Consider the following 23,017-nt stretch of genomic DNA (forward strand, 5'->3'; position numbering starts at 1 on the left):
GACACAACCAGGTAGCCAGGATAATACATCAGAAGCTAGCGAGATAATACTGGGTGAAAAAAGAAAGTGTACCATACTGCAAGTATGAACCCCAGGCAGTACTAGAGACCTGAACCCACAAGCTGTACTGGGACCGCACCATAACGGATAAAACCATCCCGCACAACAGACCGGACATAACCCTTGTGGACAAGATGGAAAAGGCTACCTGTCTGATTTACATGGCGGTGCCGAACACTAGCAATGTCCAGAAAACCCATGAGAAAAAATTAGGAAGTACACGAACCTGAGACATGAGATCAAGGAGATGTGGCATATGCAAGAAGTATCAATCATCCCAATCATCATGTCAACAACCGGTATGGTACCAGAGACTCTACATAGCTGCCTAGCAGCAATAGGTCTCCCAGAGAACACCTACAAGGAACTCCAGAAAGTCGCAATTCTGAACACCTGTAGGATAGTCAGAGATTTCCTCGACTGACAGTACACCAGACATTACAACCAATCTGTGTACTTGGTAGCAGTACCCGTCACGAAGTGGAATCCCCCAATCAGGGAGAAATAATATAAAAGCAACAACAATAAAATAATAATAATAAGAGAAATATGAGGAAGTGATTAAGATTGAATTAATTTAGTGTTTGAAGCTGTAGAGAGAGTTGAAAGAAATTTTATGGAAATGATAGCATGTATTAACAGATTAAATGAGAAAAATGAATAGATTAGATATGTTAAGTATTGTAAGTAGTTTTGTATGATAAATGACTTTTGTTTTATATTTGTGTCATTGCTCTTGAGAACCTGACAGCTCACATATAATATATATACTTATGTGTGTGGGGGGGGGATATCCCTCAGCTCCTGGAAATTCTAATAGCTTGTGGGGCTTAGTGCTTGAGGGGAGCTGCTTTATGAAAATCATAACAATGGCCATTGATGACAATACTAAGGTAGAGGGAAATAAAAATCAATAAATAAATAACCTCCCTACAACTTAGATTTAGTTTCCTCGCCAAGCTTAACCATTAGTCTCTTTCTCTTGTTAATATGGATATAGTGCCATAAAAAGTCAAAAAGGAAATATTTTTTATTTTTGATAAAAAGGAAATAAGATTTTTTGAAGATGAGGGAATAAGGAAGGGGGAAGGTTAAACTGCAACTCGTCTATAACTATGTCAGTACAAAGCACCAACCAGCACAGAATCCAAAAGGACATTTTCTGCCGCTAATTAAATATGTACCAAATTAGATCCAGTTTAAGCCATAACACTATTGAGTTTCTTAAGAGCTCACTTTATTCGGACAGGTAGTGTGGATGCTTATTTTTTTGTTTTCAGAATAACTGTATGTTTAATAATTTTTGCTAGAATATTTATTATTGTAATAAAAGTTTGATTTAAAACGTGAATTCAAGTAATTATTTGTTTTTTCCTTACTTTATTGCACCTAATTTTCATCAAAATTTATTGCGAAAAATTTTTTTTTTTTTTTTTTTTTGGAATACCAGAATTAATACAGGTATCCCGGTTTCATAAATTCAAAATACCAAAATACCAGTATTAAGATTTTGATGGTATTGTGAGCCCTAGTTATCACATGGCCTTGTAGAGCAGAGAGATATGTAGACTTAAAAAGAAATTAAACAGACATCTGGAAGATGTAGATGTCTCCCTAATTTAAAATTAGGGAGATATTTTATTTAATTTTTACTTTATTTATTTTTTATTATTTTTTTTGGCAGCAGATGATACATTAAATTTGTTTCCTTGCATCATTCTGTCATTTTAAAACAAATATTAATATTTTATTAGATTAGTTTTAATGCAATTATTTGAATAATTCTGTCTTTTAAAGAAAAATATTCCTGTAGGTGATTATTCCCATTAAGAACTGACTTTTGCATGTGATCAAGGAACCAGTATAGGTTCTAGAACATGATGCCTTTGAATAAATTAGTTTTACATAGAATACTCATGTATACTCCATAATTAATTCAGTCAGGTTGGTCTTAATGCAATAATTTCAGTTTATATTTCTTTAATTTTATATAGTATGAATCAGAGCTGTAATGCTCAATATGGTAAGGGTACAGGCTAAGGATAGGATACAAAATACTACACCAACCACAATAGTAATATCAAAAAATACTTTATTTCTGTCCCATACGTTGAACAGTGGCACAAACAGCTTAATAGATTCTTTACAGATACAGAATTTAAAATTGTAGCCAGGCCAATACGGAAATTACACACTATACTGAACAATCGATCGGTTCTTTCCGCGTTTGCAACACAAATTAATGACCTAGTATACAACATTTCTTGCGGTGATTGTGACTCGTCTTACCAAGGTTCGACTTGTTTTTCTCTGAATATTCGTGTAAATCAACATGAAGCCTCAGTTCGTGCTTCTCGTTCAGCAGTGTCAGAATTAGCCTTTCATGCCATTAACGAAAAACATACTTTTTTATTTAACGAGGCCAAAATACTTAATGTCCAATGTAATTATACGCGACTATTAATTGCAGAAACCGTAGAAATTAAATTACACGAGAATTCTGTTAATGTTCGCCGGCCATATTTGATCTCCGATGCGTGGACCTTTACGCGCATGTGCGAAGACAAATAATCATTATTTAAGTTTCATGTTCAACCCTATTCGGTAATTTTCATTCCTGTGATCACGATATATGGTCAAAAAGCGTTGTCAACTTCAGGAAGGAAAATCGTTTTGAATATTTTTGTTAGATTCTTTTTAATATTTTTAATTGCATTAAATTGATTTTTAATTGTGTTAAATTGATTTTTAATTGTGTTTAATTGGTTTTTAATTATTTTTTACTCTAATGTAAGTTTTTCAATTTTTTCGTTTTAATTTCTGGAGAGTATCATACGGAAGTGTTCTATATACTATACTGAGGTAAATTCTTCTTATTATTTTATAAATATTCTTTAATTTTAAAAATTTGCTACTTATTTTTTCAATGTCGTATACTTTCTATTTATTTATTTTCTATTTATTGTTTCAATGTCTTACCCCTTTGCTTACTTGCAATTGCTAATAAAAGAAATTATATTAGTAATCTACTGAATTTTTTTTTCTCATCCTGACCTATGGCCATGAAGTATTTTATTTCATATATTAAGCGATATTCCTATTGTTTGGAATATCGCTTCCCCTAATATTGTATAACAGTACTTTTTCATATTTCTAGTTATCTAACTGATTGATCTTAATTGTCCACTTGGTGATACACCCAGTAATTAAAGAATATGTGTTAATTTAGTATAATTATAAGTTGAGATCTCTTCTTTCTGACAAACACCCTGAACCCCCACAACTTTCACAAATACTTTTAGTCACTACTGTAACTTAGTATTAATATATTCAAAACTCAATGTTTAATTTTAAAATTTATATTGTTACAATAAGCCATATAAACATTAAATATTTAAAACACTTTAATACAATTTAATTTTTTAATTATATGTGCAATTCTATGTGAAAAATATAAAATTACCCAATCAGAAACAATAACAGGGACTTGGTTAAACAGTTCTTTAAGGAGGTGTTCAGCCATTTCATGATGAACTACTAGTAGTTCCTTGAAAAACAATAAGAGCAGCAAATAATATTTTTTGCAATATCAACAATTTCTAATATGTCACAAAAATTCCATCAGATACAATATACATATATATTTAATTTTTTTTAATTAATGAGTTATGCTGAGAGTTATTAAAGACTATTACATTTAAAGATTATTCACATGCAGTCTTTAATAAATTTAAAATTCATCACAGAATTCTCCTATATTCTGAAAATAATTCATCGTGCTTTATTTGCAACTATGTTATAAAAAAAAAGTAATAAGATGACACAATGAATACATTAACAGTAAGTCTCGTGATGATGTGAACCACAGTGAAAATCTCTCTCTCTCTCTCTCTCTCTCTCTCTCTCTCTCTCTCTCTCTCTCTCTCTCTCATGTGAGTTTCACAAATATAAATATTCATGTGATTAAATTTCATGTGTTATTATGAAAAACTCAGTGTGAATACCATAATCTTTCAAAGTAAGGTATGGGATTCCTACTTTAATAATATACACTGAGTGGACAGAAATCATGGAATAACTACCTAGTAATGGGTAGGCCCACCTTTCACCCGGATAAGGGCAGTCACATGGCAAGGCATTGAGTCCACTAGTTCATGAAAGCATTCCACAAGTATTTCCATCCATGCCTGCTGCACTGCTGTTCATAATTCCATCGCATTCCTGGGTGGAGGATCCAAAGCTCGAATGGACCTTTCCACACCATCCCAAAGATGCTCCACAGGGTTCATGTCCGCTGAATGGGGAGGCCATTCCATGGTGGTAGAATCTGCAGAGCACTCTTTAAACCATGTTCTAGTCACTGCAGCTCTGTGGGGAGGTGCATTATCCTGCTGGAAGAGTCCATTGACCTGAGGGTGCACGACGACCAAGAAGGGATGCAAATTGTCTGTCAGGATGGACAGGTAACCTGGACTGTTCAGAGGTGCATCTAGAACTACCAGAGGTCCGAACGTATGCCAGTTGAACATGCCCCAGGCCATTACCAACCATCCACCAGCCTGAACAGTTCCTTGTTTACATGAGGGTGCATAGCTTCGTACGGTTTAAGCCAGATACGTACCCTCCCATCCGGTCGAAATGTGGAAATGGGACTCGTCAGATCAAGAAACCTGTCTCCAATCATCTAAGGTCCAGTGCCAATATTCTTTCACCAAGCTGAGGCACAGAGTCCTGTATCGTGATATTATCAATGTGGCTCCCAAAACCTATTGTGGATAATGATCGCCCAATGGTCTTGGTGGAGACATTTCTGGCACCTCCCTCATTGAAGTCGGTGGTGATTTGTTCCACTGTCGCTCGCCGGAAACAATGCGAGACAGACGTCGACGGCCACGTTCATCCACCACCTTTCTCTGCCCACAGTGCTGTCCACGATGAGATGTTATTCCAGAAATGGCTTATTCCCTATACACTCTTCATACTGTAGAACGGGAATAGTGCAATTTCTGTACTACCTCTGCGATAGAGTGGCCCATGCATCGGGCAACCACTACCATTCATTTTTCAAAGTCGGTTAGCTCACAACGCTTATCCATACTGACATTGAATTACTGTATACATGAATGCCACGATGCAGTGTATCTATATACCTGCAAAGCAGTGGGTTCATCCACTAGCAAGAGGGGGGGTTCCTCTCACTAGTAGACGAAATTTCCTCCCCTCACAAGATTTACTAACAGGTCGCCCATACTCTTAAACAACCATGCAGCATTGCATTGCCCAGGAATCAAGTATCCTATGAATTATGTCCTTTCAGTGTATATTATGTCCTTTTCAGTGAAGTAAGACTGAAACCTATCAGTCTTACTTCTTCCTATTTACAAATTAATGTAAAATATGCCATTGCCACATGGCAATAATTCTACAAGCTATTTGACTGCTTAAATATATACACCGATATGACTTTGCATGATGAATGAGTGAGCAACGTGAGCAGAACACTTCTCAGTGGTATATTATTACTAGGAACAAATTAGCAAGGGAAACATGCTAATTTTCTGCCAATGTTATTATCATTTATATAGCATATTAGTATTTAAGGCCACATTAGTATTTATACAGCATATTAGTACTTAAGGCCATACTGTGTATTATGCCTGTACAAGTGTGTTCACAGTCCCTCACATACCTTTGTCCGGTGTTCCAACACAGCCATTTCTCATGTGTATCAAAAAGAGATCAACTGTTGAAGAACCACAAGCCACAGATCTCATGCAGGCCAGCCAAACATTATTGACCAAAGGGGCAAGGGGAGGAGGAGGATCCAATATGCTATTGAGTAGGACAGATGAGCTACAGTCAGTGGCAAAACTACAAATTTCCTTCCTTCCTTCACATACTCTTTAGCAACCATGCAAAACCAAGTCGGGGCCCACCCTTCAGACCCCCCTTCCCACTAATGGCAAATCTGGCAGTTTCACCACTAGCTATAGTAAAGCAACTGACCATGCAAACAACACAGGAGTGGCACAATCCATTTTTAGAAGAATGATGTATCAAACACTAGCCCAGTTGGCCTATTCCAGCTGCAACTAACACAAATACCATCTTACCCCTGCTAACGGCTCATCACAAGAAAATGCCTACAATAGCCATGGGAGCTGAGACACTATACAGCAGATGACTGGAAATGTTGCTTGGTCTTAAAATTGTGTTTACAATTACACCATGCAAATGAATGGATTTTGGCATAGCCTAGAGAATGTATAGAATTCATTCCCCAATCCCTCTTCCACTATTAGTTATTACAAAATAATTTATTCTTATTATGATCTCTTTCTTCTCCTTATGAATTTCCCTATCCTGCAGATACTGGCACTAGGTGCTTGGGGGTGGTTGCTATGCTCAGCTATTATTATTGGTTAAGGAACTGTGGTTATCTACTGTGGTTCAGAATTGCAGCTTTCTGTAGTTCCTATTAGGTGCCTCTAGGAGGCCTATTCTGCTAGTTTCATGTGTAGACTCTTTGGCACCATACCAATGGATGACACAGTGAAGAGGAAGGTAATTACTTGTTTCATACACCACATCTCTTTGACTTCCTTTCTGAGGTCTTTATATTTCAAGATCTTTTCCTCATAGGTTTTAAGGAGTTGGGTTTTTAAGGAGCTGGTGTTGGGCACCACTATGTTGATCAGGCAAGTGGTCTTTTCTTGTCAGTGACGGTGATATGTCTGGTCTATTGTGCAGGCTCATCCTTTCCTTCTTATGACACATCCTTGTACAGCTTCTGGGTAGGGGTCTCTAGTACAGCCTGAAAATATATTGTAAAGTATAAAGTATTACAATATACATTCTTTGTTCAACTGGTATTCTCTGCTAGCATCTGATGTATCATCCTGGCAAACTGGTCACCTAATAGTGTACTGCATCTGGATGATTACCGTGCATCTGTGGTAAGATGGCATCATTGACATACATCATCTGACACTCCATGGTACTTGGTGATGTATTTTCTGCAGATCTGGGTGATGATTACATGGTCATAGATGGTGAGCATGGTGAAAGCTTTTATCTTGGGGAAGAGCATCTCACTGGTGAGCCATGAATCATCACTGTAATGGCATCACCCATTTTTCTCTCTGTTTCTTTCATCTGGGTGGGTCAGGTCTCCTCACTGAGCTTCAGTGGGATATGCTACCAGTCGGTCTTCCTTATGGCCTGGTAGTTGGCACTGTTGTTTTTCTGGAAGTGATCTTTCACATTCTAAATTACATTATTCTATTGTTCAATGAGGTCTGCAAAATCCCTTCCTCTTCCTTTGCAGGCTATGGTCAGTCTGTCAACAGCTACCTTCGGATGTTGGTGTCTCTTCATCATTATTGTCCTGGTCCTTCTCATGATCTTCCCCAGCTTGGCGTTAGTCTACTTTATGATTCTGATGGATACATCAGTTGTGGAACTGCATTTATGGCTTTAATGGGATTTCCTCCATTTACCTTTGCTTTCAGCAGACTTCTAAGTCTCTGATTTGGCTTGGTTTGGCACACCATGATATCCTTGTCTTCTAGTTGTTCAGCTTGCATCATCCCAAGTACTTGTAGGTCTCCCCCACGGCGTGACTTTGATTTTTTTACCGGTCTTCACCTGGTAGTTTCAACCGACTGGTTTTTCCTGATGCAATCTGAGGGCTTTGCATTTATCTAGTCCAATTTCAATCATGACGTCAGTGCTGGACTCTGGTGACCCACTAATCCAGGTCACCAAAGCATCCAGCACTGACTTGGAGTTGCTTCTTCTTAGTTTCTGTGTGTTTGACATTGTCCATGTACATCAAGTGGGAGTATGTACAGATTCTTCTATCCTTCTTTAAGGATACATCTGTATTTGCTGGAATTAAGCATAGTGGATTCAGATGCCAGACAGAACCACAGTGGGTTCAGGCCATCTCCCTGGAAGATTCCTGTCGATGGAGATTGGTTTGGTTGTGATGTTCCCAACCTTGATGGTCACCCTCCATTTTGCAATGGCTGCTTTTAGAAAGTTTTCCACTACTGAGTTAACTCTGTTGTCTTCGGTGTTTCTGTTAGCTAGTTATGGGGTGAGTTCAAAGGCCTTGCACTAGTCAATGTAGGCCATGTACAGATGCAATGCTTCTTGTAGGGTTGTTCCATAACTGCAACATTGATGGTCATCTGCTCCCTGCATCCTTTGCTAAACTGCTTACATCCCTTCTGCTGTTCAGCATGATGTTCTGGCTCTCTACGATCTATTTTTTGACTATGCTTGTGGTCAGGATCTTGTCTCCTGTCACCTGTTGAGAGACCGGTGACAGGCTGAACTTTGTTGGGTTTCTGGTGGTTTGTCTTTAGCCTTTAGGTAGGTGAATCTTTGGTCAGATACTGTGGGATCATTTTTGGGTACCTTATTATCTGGGTGAACTGCTTTGCTAAGTGCTTGTGTGTAGCTTGGGCATTATAGGTTACACCAGACCTTGTTGATAATTTTCTGGTCAAGTGGTCCGTTTCCCTCATTTTCCTCTTATCTGATGCTCTGGTAGATGGTTGGTTTTCATCAAAGATCAAATTGTGTTTGTTTTCCTCTGGGTGCTCTATCTCTGTATCTGCTTCAGTCTGTCTATGTATTTTTCTATCCTCTGATTCTTGGTCTCTTGATTTCTGCGGGTGTTGTCTTTCTTCAAGATGCTCTTCACTTTTCCAATCAGCTTTACCTCACATATCTTGCTCTTCTATCTTCTGCTGAAACCTTCTCTCCTATGCTGGTGGTTCCTTGATTTTGCATTTCTTGTTAAGGTGGTCTCTGATTTCTCCTCCATTGATCCCGGTGGCTGGCTGTGCAGATCACAACCATCATTGCCTGTTGTCGAGGTTAACTAGTATTCTTAACCATTTGAAGTGGTTGACTTCCACAGGATTCAATTCAGTCTCTGTTTCAGTATGGTGTGGGTCTTTATGGGGTTCCATTCCCTCAAAATTCTGATGGGTCATCTTCCACTCATCTATCTGAAATACTGCAACCTCATCTGTTCCCACTCCAGAGGTTCCAGGTTATACTTCTTCTTGCTCTTTCTTTTTTAGTTCTTGTTCAGTGTTTTCCATATTCTTTATTCCTTTTTATAGTTGGTCACACATATCCTGCTTGATGTTTTTCCAAGATTGCAGGAGCTAAGTCCTTTGTGATGATGTCCATCACTGGGCAGCTATTCTTTGTTCAGTGACAGAAACAGTCGAGAATCATTCCAACAATGACTTGGTGGGTAGTTTGGTCTGTACATTGTAATATCAGTTTTCCACCTTGGTTACTTCATACTATATTCATATGCGCATGATAAATGTATTCATTTCATTGCTCCACTTCATGCACTAGCATTTCTTGCAATCTTGGGTGGTCACTAGTACAACTGAAGTGGAAGCATTTCCATTTGGTTGGGCTGGATTTTTTTGTCTTCTCCTTATGGTAAGCATAAGGGGGTAGACAGCAAAACTTGCTTAATTGCTTTTGCTAGGTAAATGATGCTGACTTTTCGAAGTAACCCCTCTGCCTAAGGCCTGAACACAGGTAAGTATCCTGCACCGTATTCAATGCAGTATGTTCAATGCTTCTATTTGAACCTGTGAACCTGTTCAGCTTTGGCTGTTGTTATTTGGTTTTTAGGAGCATTAGCAACTAAGGCAATATTGCTCCGGGTATATGCGGTGGTCATTCCCTGACCTTTCCGCATCCTCCGTATTTGGTGGTCATGGGCTCGAACCCCGGTCTAATCAAGAAGCGTGTGCTACCACTGTTGCTCCTACCCACCTGGCTACGGAGGCGCCATTCAGCTTTGGCTTGTGTCCAGTGGTGAGTATTATTTAGTGGGCATGATGGTATCATTTCCAGTCTAAATCGTCACTTCAACCTTGGGGGTCAGGTCTGATGAAACAAATTTCACGATTCTGCTTCTTATGGGCAGGACTCAAACTAAGGTTCACCAGTCAACTGTAACACCACTGGGCTATCATGCCCAGTGGTGACAACATTGTAGCAGTAGTATGGTGGAAAATGATGCAAGGAAGCAAGCATTTACATCATCAACCATAGAAAAAGAAAAATAAAAAAAAATTGTAAAGCGAGAATTCATTGTATTTTTAACTATTTAAGCGAAACTTCAGATAATTGGGGCAGCAGCCGCTTAATCGGGCCAAAATGCTGATGTGTCCCAAATAACCGGAATGGACTGTATTAACTAAAACTTTAACATGCAAAACGTTAAAGTTTTAGTTAATACAGTTGTGCATATAGTGCTCGACTATATGCACAACTAGGCCCACTGATACACCAAAGGAGGAATGCAAGCTAAGGAGTAAGATCCGCTAAGCAAGTATGAGCATTCACTTAGCGGATCCTTTTTATAGTTGGTATATGTAGGTGTATATATATTTATGAACACTGCGATGCTGTCAGCAGTTATTTCATGACGACTTATAATTTACACAGTTGCATGAAAATCAATGACCTTATGTAGTGATGGCCATGATGTAAGCCGATGCTAAATTTGACGTCGTGCCACCCCATAAAGAGTAGGCGGCACCCACTTTGAGAACCACTGGTATAAACAATATTTTGAAAATTGAAATTAAAATTGTTTGCACTAACTATAGGCATGATACTGCAACCATTTCTTAGGCAATCAACAAGTCATCCAATTACAGTGGCATTGGGTGCCATCACCTTGCATACTGCTGAACATATATGCATAACTGCCAACTTTTGACTTTCAAAATATGGAATTCAAGCATTTCTAAAGAGAAGACAAAAACAGAAAGATTTTTGGTTAAAACAGGCAAAAAACGGAACTTACTGTCAAAAAAAAAAAAAAAAACAGAAATGCTTCCCCAAAAAACAGGAAGCTTTTTATTAAAGTCCATATTGCACTAGAGATGGCGCCTCCGTAGCCAGGTGGGCAGGAGCAGAAGTGCGTAGCACATGCTTCTTGATTAGACCAGAGTTCGAGCCTGTGACCACCAAATATGGAGGATGTGGAAAGGTCAGGGAATGACCACCGCATATCCCCGGAGCAATATGGCCTTAGTTGCTAATGCTCCTAAAAACCAAATAACAATAATAACAGCCACATTGCACTAGAAATTAAATTTAACTGGCAAAATACATTTTTTAAATTAAAATATAGCCATAGAACTATTTACCAGTAACATTTTTCTGTCTGCAGATTTCTCTTTGGATATTCTATGAGACATCAACTGAGTTCAATTACTTCAAGAAAGATATTGTGCAGACTTTGCTCTCTTCAGAACTCTTGAATCAAATTTTTGTTCATAAGAATGGTGTTGAAAAGAGCAACATCTGCAACAGTATCTTTCTTGAAGTAATCAAACAAAACAGAGTTGATGCTCCTGAAAGCCAAGTCTAAATAGCAAATTCAAATCTTAACGAAAAACAAAACATCTGAACTAAACTTTTTTTTTTCTAACTTGGATGACTATTCTCTCAGCACTATGAAGAATTATTAAAATGCCAAGCATTAAATTGGGTTAATTTCATATATTTCAAGTTTCCTTGTGCACTTGTCGGTTTCCATCCAAGAACCACTAGACATCAATTCTTTCTTCTTTCATAATAACATTTCATAATTTTCTTAGCATAAAACCGACAGAACTGATGCTACTAAACATCTATTGCTTCATGTATTTCTTTATCTTTAATGTACTGTAAACGTTTCCATAAAAAATTTCATATCTGAAAATAATGCATAGCTAATTTATAAAATGTGTGCTACTTCAGCATTTATAAGAACATTTTTCAGTGGGGACTTTAGCATTAGCATTAGTAGAGGCATTTGATGCAAGAAAGCAAGCTTATGCAGCATCAGCCAAAAAAAAAAAAAAAATAAATAAATAAAAGGTTTAGTTATTTGGTTTTTAGGAGCATTAGCAACTAAGGCCATACTGCTCCGGGTATATGCGGTGGTCATTCCCTGACCTTTCCGCATCCTCCGTATTTTGTGGTGACGGGCTCGAACCCCGGTCTAATCAAGAAGCGTATGCACTGCTGCTCCATAAATAAAAAAATAACCACTTCCACTTCACCCCTCTGTTCGTTTGAAATACCTGTCCAGCTGAGCCTTAAACTTATTTAGGCTATCAACTTCCACGACAAGGGATGGAAGTCTGTTCCACCAACCAACCACCCGCTGGCTAAAGGCAAATTTCCTCACATCTATCCTACATCTGTCCTTTCTCAATTTGAATTTATACCCTCTCAGGTGATTATTTTGAGCAAGAGGAAGAATCCCATCAGCACTGAGCATGCTCAAACCATTCAAGGCTTTATACACCTCTATCAGATCACCTCGCTGGTGCCTAGTCTCCAGACACTGTAATTTGCAAAACTTAAGCCTTTCTTCGTAAGAGCACCCCTTTGTTCCATTCACTAATCTTGTTGCCCTTCTCTGTACTCGTTCATCTAGTTCAGTAGTTCCCAATTGGTGGTTCGTGAAAGTATTCCAGGGGGTTTGCACTAAAAATTCTGTAATGGCATCTGCTTAGATTTACATAGGTATATTTTTGTAAACTACAAAATAGTTTAATATTAATCTATGCAGTTTGGATCAAAATTTATATTTCATTTAGGTTTGGGTCACGCTCCTTTACATAGCAAACATGCTATATAATATCGGTGTAGATACACCATAGTTTACTCATAAATTTGAACTACTTATGTAGTATAAAAGGCATTGTTTTAATTGTATCTCATATTGTGAGTGGCTTCACAATGGATAGCTGGTATTGCACTAATTCAAATATATAACGCTTCTCTAGTAGAGGAGACTACCATTATTTATTTTCAATGGATACCACCATCCAGACGATCATTTCGAAGCTATTTGGCTTCATCATCAGTGAGTGGGCAAGTACTCTGGTAATACAATATGCCATCACAGTTAGTTAGTTATTTTCACAATAGAGAGATGCCAAATGGTGTATAAAAATAATGTATTAGAAGACGAAATGCACAAGGCATAATTTCTTGTGGGTTTGGTAATTAATTAGTGATTCTTGCACTGCTTCTATTGGAATGAGCAGCAGCCTGGAAAACAAGATGCAGAGTATTCAGAGACTGCTGGGAGACACTGCAATACAAGTAAACACATGGATTGTGTTAGGATATGTAAGAATAGGAACAGGTGCATGTATACTTGCGTATACACCAATGCTAGGAGTTTGGTAAATAAATTTGAGGTATTGCTCAAAATATCAAAAGCAGATATTGTTGGGATATCAGAGACTTGGTGTCACACAGATATAAGGAATGCAGAACTGGAATTTGGGGAGTACAATGTGTACAGGAAGGATAGACAGAGTAGGAAGGGAGGAGGGTTTATGCTATTAGTTAAGAAACACATAAAATCCAAGGAAGTGAAGCCAGTCGACATCGCTGGACAGTGCAGTGTCGAGTCAGTTTGGTGTGACATAAGCATTGGGAGATCAAAATTGAGAGTAGGAGTGTGTTATAGGCCTAATGTTGTTGCTATTGTTGCTATTTGGTTTTTAGGAGCATTAGCAACTAAGGCCATATTGCTCTGGGGCTATGCGGTGGTCATTTCCTGACCTTTCCTCATCCTCCTTATTTGGTGGTCACAGGCTCGAACCCCGGTGTAATCAAGAAGCGCTAGGCCTAATGACTCTGATGAGTATAATAAGAAACTGTACAGAGCAATAGAGTGGGGGTGTAAATCAGAGAGTCTTATATTTGGGGGATTTTAATTTCCCAGATATTGACTGTAATTTGTGGATTGGTCACTCACACACTAGCAAAGCTTTTGTGGATTTATTGGATGATTGTTTTCTATATCAGCATGTTCAGGAGGCAACTAGAGGGAGTAATACTCTTGATCTGATTATCAGTAGTGATTCTTCATGCATTAAGAATCTGCAGATAAATTAGCCACTAGGTGGCAGTGATCACAGTGTGCTGAAGTGGGATTTACTCAAAGAGGTAACTACCATCAGGGGTAAAGGGAAGGGTTTTGCTTTCGTAAAGGCGACTACAGTGATCTGAGACAGTATTTAAATTCGATATGGTGGGACCAACTGATGATTTTACCAACAGCAAATTCAAAATGAGAAGCATTCAAAGAATTTATCTTGGAAGCGACTAGGCTTTACATACCAACTAAGAAATATTGATCAAGGTTTAGGCCTAAATGGATGTCAGATGAACTAATGAGACATATGGCAGAGAAGAAAAATGCATGGGATACAATAGGTGACATGGAAGCCTATGATAGATATAAGCTGGTGTGTAACCAAGTCACAAAGGAGTTTCGGTAGGCAAAGGCAGATTATGAGAAATCTTTGGCAAAGGATGCAAAGAAAAACAGAAAAGAGTTCTTTACCTATGTAAACTCTAGAAGGAAAGGAAAGAATCAGATTGGTCCACTGGATATTGATGATTCAACTGTTGATGATCCTGCTCATCAACATGAGTATTTTGCATCTACATTCACGATGAGGAGTTATTCAGGGAAGTGAATTAAACTCTGGCAGTGAGTCAGATAATTTTGTAATAACTGAGAGTAAAGTGGAGGAGAAATTGTTGAAGATAAACATAAAAATGTCACCTTGGGTGGATAGGATCTATCCAGTTATATTAAAGGAGGCAGCAAAGGAAGTAAGCAAACCCTTATCCATAATTATGAGAGCTTCCTTGGATTCAGAGGAGTTACCCATGCACTGGAGATGTGCAAATGTGACCCCAATTCACAAAGGACGATCAAAGGGCAACATGAGTAATTATGGGCCTGTGAGTTTAACTTCTGTTCCAGGGAAATTAATGGAGGCACTGGTTAAAGAAACACTGCAGGATCATCTAGACAAGACTTCAGTTATAGCTCGGACACAGCATGGTTTTGTTAAAGGGAAGTCTTGTCTGACCAATTTGATTGGATACTATGATGTGGTCACAAAGGAACTGGATGCAGGGAATAACTTTGATATCGTATATTTCGATCTTAGAAAGGCTTTTGATACTGTTGCATATGGAAGACTGCTGAACAAACTGGAGTAGTGTGGCATTGGAGGCAAATTGAGGCAAATGGATAAAGGGATGGTTGAGTGAGAGAATACAGAGAGTGATAATCAATGGACACTGCTCATCGTGGACTAACGTTATTAGTGGAGTCCCTCAGGGTTCAGTGTTGGGTCCATTGTTGTTTTCTGTATTTATAAATGATATTCATGATGGTATATCAAGCTTAATGTCCAAGTTTGCAGACGATACAAAGGTTGGCAGGGTTGTTAAGGACACTAATAGGATCTAGAAAATTTCAGCAGATGCGCTGAGAGGTGGCAAATGAAGTTTAACATCGACAAATGTAAAGTACTGCATATGGGAAGCAGTAACTCCAGAGTAACGTATCACTCTGTGATACTACACTGACAGTGGTAGAGAACGAAAAGGACCTGGGGGTAATTGTGCAGGCAGATATGAAGTTTTCTGAGCAGTGCAGACAGTCTGCAAGAATAGCTCATGATGTCTTGTCAATGATATACAGGAATTTTTCTAGAAGGAATAAGGAGGTTATTATCCCCTTGTATAAGGCGATGGTCAGGCCTCACCTTGAGTACTGTATACAGGTCTGGAGGCCTCATTTTAAGAAGGATGTAGAGCTGTTGGAAAGAGTACAGAGAAGGGCAACAAGATTAGTGAATGGAATAAAGGGGTGCTCTTACGAAGAAAGGCTTAAGTTTTGCAAATTACAGTGTCTGGAAACTAGGCACCTGCAAGGTGATCTGATTGAGGTGTATAAAGACTTGAATGGTTTGAGCATGCTCAATGCTGATGGAATTCTTCCTCTTGCTTACAATAATCACCTGAGAGGGCATAAATTCAAATTGAGGAAAGACAGATGTAGGATAGATGTTCGGAAGTTTGCCTTTAGCCAGCGGGTAGTTGGTTGTTGGAACAGACTTCCATCCTTTGTTGTGAAAGTTGATAGCCTAAATAAATTTAAGGCTGAGCTGGACAGGTATTTGGAACAAATGGAGGGGTGAAATGAGAGCGTTTTTTTTTTTTTTTTTTTTTTTGGCTGATGCTGCATAAGTTTGCTCTCTTGCATCATATGCCTCTACTAATGCTAATGCTAACTACATAATATCGGTGTAGATACACCATAGTTTACCCATAAATTTGGACTATGTATGTAGTGTAAAAGGCATCGTTTTAATTGTATCTCATATTGTGGGTGCCTTCACGAGATAGCTGGTGCACTACTTCAAGTAAATAATAATTCTCTAGTATAGAAGACTACTCTTATTTATTTTCGATGGATACCACCACCCAGATGATCGTTTCGAAGCTATTTGGCTTCATCATCAGTGAGTGGGCAGGTACCAACTATTTAATTGTAAAGGCACCCACAATACGAGAGGCGCCTCCGTTGCCAGGTGGGAAGGAGCAGCAGTGCGTAGCACATGCTTCTTGATTAGACCGGGGTTCGAGCCCGTCACCACCAAATACGGAGGATGCGGAAAGGTCAGGGAATGACCACCGCATATCCCGGAGCAATATGGCTTTATTTGCTAATGCTCCTAAAAACCAAATAACAAACAAACAAACAAACAATATGAGATATAATTAAAATGATGCCTTTTACACTACATATGTAGTTCAAATTTATGGGTAAACTATTGTGTATCTACACCGATATTATGTAGTTAATCACCAAAACCCAAAAGAAATTATGCCTTGTTCATTTCATCTTCTAATACATTATTTTTATACACCATTTGGCATCTCTCATATTGTGGAAATGCTGAATTACCAGGGTACCTGCCAACTCACTGATGATGAAGCCAAATAGCTTTGAAACGGTGTCCGGAGTTTCCAAGAATATGTAACAACAGTCTTCCCTACTGTGGAAGCGTTGCCTATTTGAGGAGTTTGAGTGGTGTGAGTTGAAGGAGTTACTGTCCCTTTCATTCTTCTACACCGTTTCATTTCCTCTTCCACTCTTACTATTACTTTCCCTCTACCTTTTTGCTTTTCTAAGTCTAATAGGGACAAGTGGATAGTAGAGTTATTATCCCACACATATACAAAATAGCTTCGAAACGATCGTCTGGGTGGTACTTCAAATAGGGCACTGGGGTTGGGTATATTCATACTATAATTTTTAGTGTTTCTCACCAACCATTGAAGTAAAAACGAAAACCAAAATCTTAAAACGTTTATGTTTAAATTTACAATCAATTTACAGTAGATCAACAAAATACGATTATACAAAATGTTACTGATAATAAAATACTGAATTAGGATAGAATAAAACAAATGTAATTTACAGTGAATGTACAAATAAAATGATGGCTTGGGTAAAGAAAGCCTGCACGAGAACGACGACAAACGTCGAATAACTTACGCGGTAAATTAGTTTGCCGATACGGCACTCTAGCGCTGCTCACTCGGTAAACAGACGGTAGGTGTTATCGGACTGGAGCAAAGTCGAGAACGATATACTGATTGACAGGTAGGCGTGGCAAACAATGAAATGATTGGTGGTGGGCGCGACAGACGACAAGCTACTGTGTAGTCATTGGTTGGCATTATGATATGTATTTACCAGTAAAGAACGGTGCATAATAGTTTTGTAATAAACGGTGAACAGGTAATAGTAGCGATGAATCTTTTAAAGATGGAAGAAATTTGTAAGGAAAATGAAACGTTGCTTGATTTTTTGATGAAAACTAAATTGATAAGACCGAAATTGTACTGTTTTAAGTGCAATGATTATTTTAAACTAATTGAATCACGAACAGAGTCATGTGGAAAGTTGTGGTTTTGCAAAAAATGTTCTTCACGAGTTTCTTTATTGAAACATAGTTTTATGGAAAATACAAAAGTTTCATTGAAAAAGATAATGTACATTATATACTTTTGGTCAACGTGCACGCCAGTAACTAAGACAGCATTCCATCTGGAAATTTCGAAAGTGACAGCAATTAAGTTTTATAAGAAACTAAGAGATATTTGCGGATTGCAGTTAATAAAAAAACCCATTAAGTTGGGTGGATCGGGGAAAATTGTAGAAGCAGACGAAACTGTACTGGTAAAACCAAAACATCACAGAGGACGAAATTTAACTGCTAAGAAGAAATGGGTGTTTGGTGTGTTCGAAAGAGAATCTAAATTCGTCTTCATGAAATTGATAAAAAATCGGAAAGCAAAAACTCTTTTGCGCATTATTAGAAAAGTAGTGAAGAAAAATACTACCATCATAACAGATGAATGGCGTGCATATAGCCGTATTACGGCCTTAGAAAAAAAGAAGTACAAACATTTAACGGTGAAACACAAGGAACATTTTGTAGATCCACATACAGGAGCACATACAAATAATATCGAAGCCCAGTGGAAGAAACTAAAAAGCGTAACTAAAGGAGTAAATGGCAGCTGTAAACATATGTTGATGGGTCACATTAATGAATATATGTGGCGTCAAATTTATGGGAAAAATCATGAAGATACTTTTCACAATATTGTTACTCAAATTGCGAATAGCTATTCAGGTCCAACTGTATGATTTGTACTCATGAATTTTTTTTCTGAGAAAGTTTCGTTCCGTTCATTTTATGTTCTTCATTGTGTTTTTTTTTTTTTTTTTTTCTCATATTAAAAGCAGATTTTTGGAGTTGATGAGTGCTTTTACTGTATTATTGATTTAGGTTTGGTTACGAAAAAAGGAAAAGGTTTCTTTGTTTTTCGTTGTATTTCATAACCTGAGCTTAAATGGTAGATTAGGAAATAAAAGAGAAGGTTTCCTTGTATTTCGCGACCTAAACTTAAACGTTAGGTTGGGAAATAATAGAAAAAGAAAGAAAGATTCTTTATATATACAGTATACTGAATAGCTATTAAGGTGCTGATTGACGTTATGATACGTGTGTATCCGCATGAGTGTCTTTAAAAATAAAAGTACATTAATAAAAAAATTAATATTTTATTAATAAAAAATTTGTGCTAGTCCACTCATGATTCTAAAGAAAAAAGGTTAGGTTACCCCCTCCATTTCGGGAGAGGTTCAAGCTCCCATGGGATTCAAGTGGAGGTAACCTGACCTATTTTCACCATTAGGGCATATTATTGAACAAGAAAATAAAAATACGGTCATAAAAAAATTTATTTTTTTATGAATGTATTTCTAAATATGACTGATTCTAAAGAAAAAAGGTTAGGTTACCCCCTCCACTTCGGGAGGGGTTCAAGCTCCCATGGGATTCAAGTCAAGGTAACCTGATCTTTTTTCACCGTTACAGTAAATGTTAGGGCATGTACGATTAGGACAAGTTACCATTAGTGCTGCTACAGTGATACTAAACCGATGTTATCGTGTGTTGTGTTCGCGCACCAATCAGCACGTCGTTTGCCACGCCTACCTGTCAATCAGTATATCGTTCTCGACTTTGCTCCAGACCGTTAACACCTACCGTCTGTTTACCGAGTGAGCAGCGCTAGAGTGCCGTATCGGCAAACTAATTTTCCGCGTAAGTTATCCGACGTTTCTCGTCGTTCTCGTGCAGGCTTTCTTTACCTTCGCCAAAATGATAATAAAATACTGAATTAAAATGCAATAAAATATACTAGATTAAAAGCGCTAAAATAACTGAAGCTTTCAAAGGCTTCTGCCTTCTGCCTCAAATGTTGAGGAAGAAGGCAGAAGCCTTTGAAAGCTTCAGTTATTTTAGTTCAATTCTTCCTCAACTGTTGAGGAAGAAGGCAGAAGCCTTTGAAAGCTTCAGTTATTTTAGCGCTTTTAATCTAGTATATTTTATTGCATTTTAATTCAGTATTTTATTATCATTTTATTTGTATATTCACTGTAAATTACATTTGTTTTATTCTATCCTAATTCAGTATTTTATTATCAGTAACATTTTGTATAATCGTATTTTGTTGATCTACTGTAAATTTATTGTAAATTTAAACATAAACTTTTTAAGATTTTGGTTTTCGTTTTTACTTCAATGGTTGGTGAGAAACACTAAAAATTATAGTCTGGGTGGTAGTATCAATCGAAAATAAATAACAGTAGTCTTCTCTACTAGAGAAGCATTATTTATTTGAAGTAGTGCAATGCCAGCTATCTCATTGTGAAGGCACCCACAATATGAGATACAATTAAAACAATGCCTTTTACACTACATACGCAATTCAATTTTATGGGTAAACTAAGGTGTATCAACACCGATATTATATAGTTAATTACCAAAACCCATAAAAAATTATGCCTTGTGCATTTTATCTAATAGCAAACGTGCGTGACAAGATGTCAGTGTGGGGGAGCAGGGTTTACGTGCGAATGTGCCGATAAGTATCACACCGTTTGGCTCTGGTAAAACGGTTAAAAAATTATAACTAATAATAAACAAAGATAGAATAAAGTAAAATAAAATTAAATATAAAGTTGCCAACGAAATAAACCACATCTCTCAAAATTCCTTTTAATTAGTTTACTATCTTACAGTATATCGTGTTAAATAAATATGTTTTACCTACTAAATTTTATTTAATTCTCAAAGACCATTGTTATGTATAGGTAATTAATAATAATTTTATATTCTTATGCAATATTGCTTATAAAAACAGTACTGGAAATATTTTATAATAAAAATTCAAAACTATTATACGATTTCAGAGAATATAGGGTTAGTGGTTTGTGATGAAAGTATTATGTTGAAAGGGGTTTGCAAGTCAATAAAGGTTGGGAACTGCTGATCTAGTTTATAGTAATAGTAATTTATAATAATAGTATTTGCCATATAGCCAAGGAAGCCAAGGTTTTTGCTGCACTGGCAAAAAAAATACCAAGTAGATAAGATAATACAAATTATATGCTTCCCTCCTCACACAGGTAACAATCCAGTTGACCTTCGAATTTATTCAAACTGTCAGCCTCGACTACCTGCGAGGGAAACTTGTTCAGGCAATTAATGACTCACTGGCTAAAAGAAAACTTCTTCCTACAATCTAATCTAAATCTCAATCCTTGTAATTTGAATTTATGACCCCTAGGTCCAAAATTCTTTATAACTGTGAAAATCCCACTTTCATTCATTTTACTAACCTTCTCAGAGCCTTATAAACCTCAATCTGGTCACCTCTGAAGTACCTGGTTGCCAAGCTCTGTAGCCCACACATATAGTCTTTCCTCAAATGGTTGCCCTTTTGCCGATCTCACCATGCGAGAAGCCCATCTCTGGACCCTTATAAGAAGTTCAATGTGTTTTTTGAGATGGGGTCTCCATACTTGAACACAGTATTCAAAATGTGGTCTTACAATTGCCTTGAGGGACCCCACCTCCTGACTTACGCCCATCTGAAATATATCCATTAATTACAACCCCTCTGTCTGTTGCCCAGCAGCAACCCAGAAATCCATCTTAGAATCTTACCAGTAATCCCAACCTATTCAAACTTAGAGAATAACCTCTCATGATTGAACAAGATCAAATGATGTGCTAAAAATACAAATAAACTATGTTGAAATTGTTCCCTAAATCCAGCTCAAGAGTAACTGTGTCAAAATAGCCTAAAAAGTTAGTTAAACATAATTTTCTTTAACAAAACCAGTGTGTATCCTTCAGAATGCCATATCTATCTATATTGTCCCTCTTAATCATTGCCTCTAAGATTTTTCCTACCACTGAAGTCAGACTAACTGGTCTGTATTTACCAACTTCACTCATAGAACTGCCTTTATGTATTGGTGAAGGTTGGCCTTTCTCCAATCCAAAGGAATCTTCCTCCCGGAGTCCAAAGATGCTCTCATAATTAACCTCAATGGTTCAACACACTTCTTTGTGCTCTCCCTCAACTTCTGGGTATATGCTATCAACTCTGGAGCCTTACTTGCCTTTATGGTCAAAAAATTTTTATAATAAACAATGATCTGTAATTACAAAATTACTAATTTCATATGGTTCAGCCTCACTCGCACAGCCTCTTTCGCAGCATGGTCTTTTGTCAGTAAAGACCGAAGAAAAGTATCTATTCAATTCACCTGCAACATCAGCTGGGCTATCTAAGCATTTCCTACACCCAACGCACACGGGTCTAATCTTATTTGCTTTCTTCTTTGTTGTATTCACATACATATATGAAAAATTCCTTGTCCCCATTCTTTGCTCTCTAAGCCAATGGCTTCTCATACACAGCCTTGGTCTCCCGAACCATATGCCAACTCTGCAGTCATCTATTTCGGCATCATCCTCCTGAAATATTTTCTTGAAGGAATGTATGCATTCATGGTTTCTGTGATTTTTGCTTTAAAGGTATTCCACAATTCAAATATATTCACCCTCCCTTGGCAATCCACCCAATTCATAGATGTCATATAGCACCTAAAAACTGTTAAAGACCCCTCTTCTGAAGTTAAAACCCATGCCTCTCCTTAAACTACTGTAACATCTTTCTTCATCTTGCAACTGACGATTGCATGATCACCTCCTGATAATGGATCCGGTATTTTAAGCCCTGTGATATCATCTGTCCACAAGAAAGGTGATAACCGGGACTGCAAGAACTACCGTGGCATCAGCCTCCTTTCCATCATCGGAAAGGTCTTTATGAAGATCATCCAGTCAAGACTGCAAAAACATCGCGAGCAAACCAGTCGAGAAGAACAGGCAGGATTTAGCCCCGGGCGAGGATGCTGTGATCAAATCTTTGCCATTCGTCAGCTGATGGAGGAGAGGATCCGGTGTGGACAGCGAACCATCATTGTTTTCATTGACTTTAAGTCTGCTTTCGACTGTGTCCACCGGCCTGCCTTATGGAAACTACTAGAGGTTGAACATGTACCTCGAAAAGTCATCACACTCCTCCAAACTGCATACAACGGTTTAACCAGCCAGGTGCGCATCCAGAACGATTTATCTGAGGA

At 37.8% G+C, this 23,017-nt stretch overlaps 1 protein-coding gene across 1 annotated transcript in view; it reads right to left on the reverse strand.

The window, feature by feature from the left end:
* The window catches only part of LOC150077584 (uncharacterized), a 246,973-nt gene that overhangs the window by 68,353 nt on the left and 155,603 nt on the right, over nucleotides 1-23,017 (reverse strand). The window contains exon 10 of the mRNA XM_090385952.1: nucleotides 3,524-3,607. Coding sequence (XP_090242078.1) covers nucleotides 3,524-3,607 — 84 coding nt within the window. The remainder of the gene's footprint in view (nucleotides 1-3,523; nucleotides 3,608-23,017) is intronic.

This window comes from Mastigoproctus giganteus, chromosome 12 (genome assembly GCF_048544385.1).
Source record: "Mastigoproctus giganteus isolate SK-2022 chromosome 12, ASM4854438v1, whole genome shotgun sequence".
Classification (NCBI taxonomy): Eukaryota; Metazoa; Arthropoda; class Arachnida; order Uropygi; family Thelyphonidae; genus Mastigoproctus; species Mastigoproctus giganteus.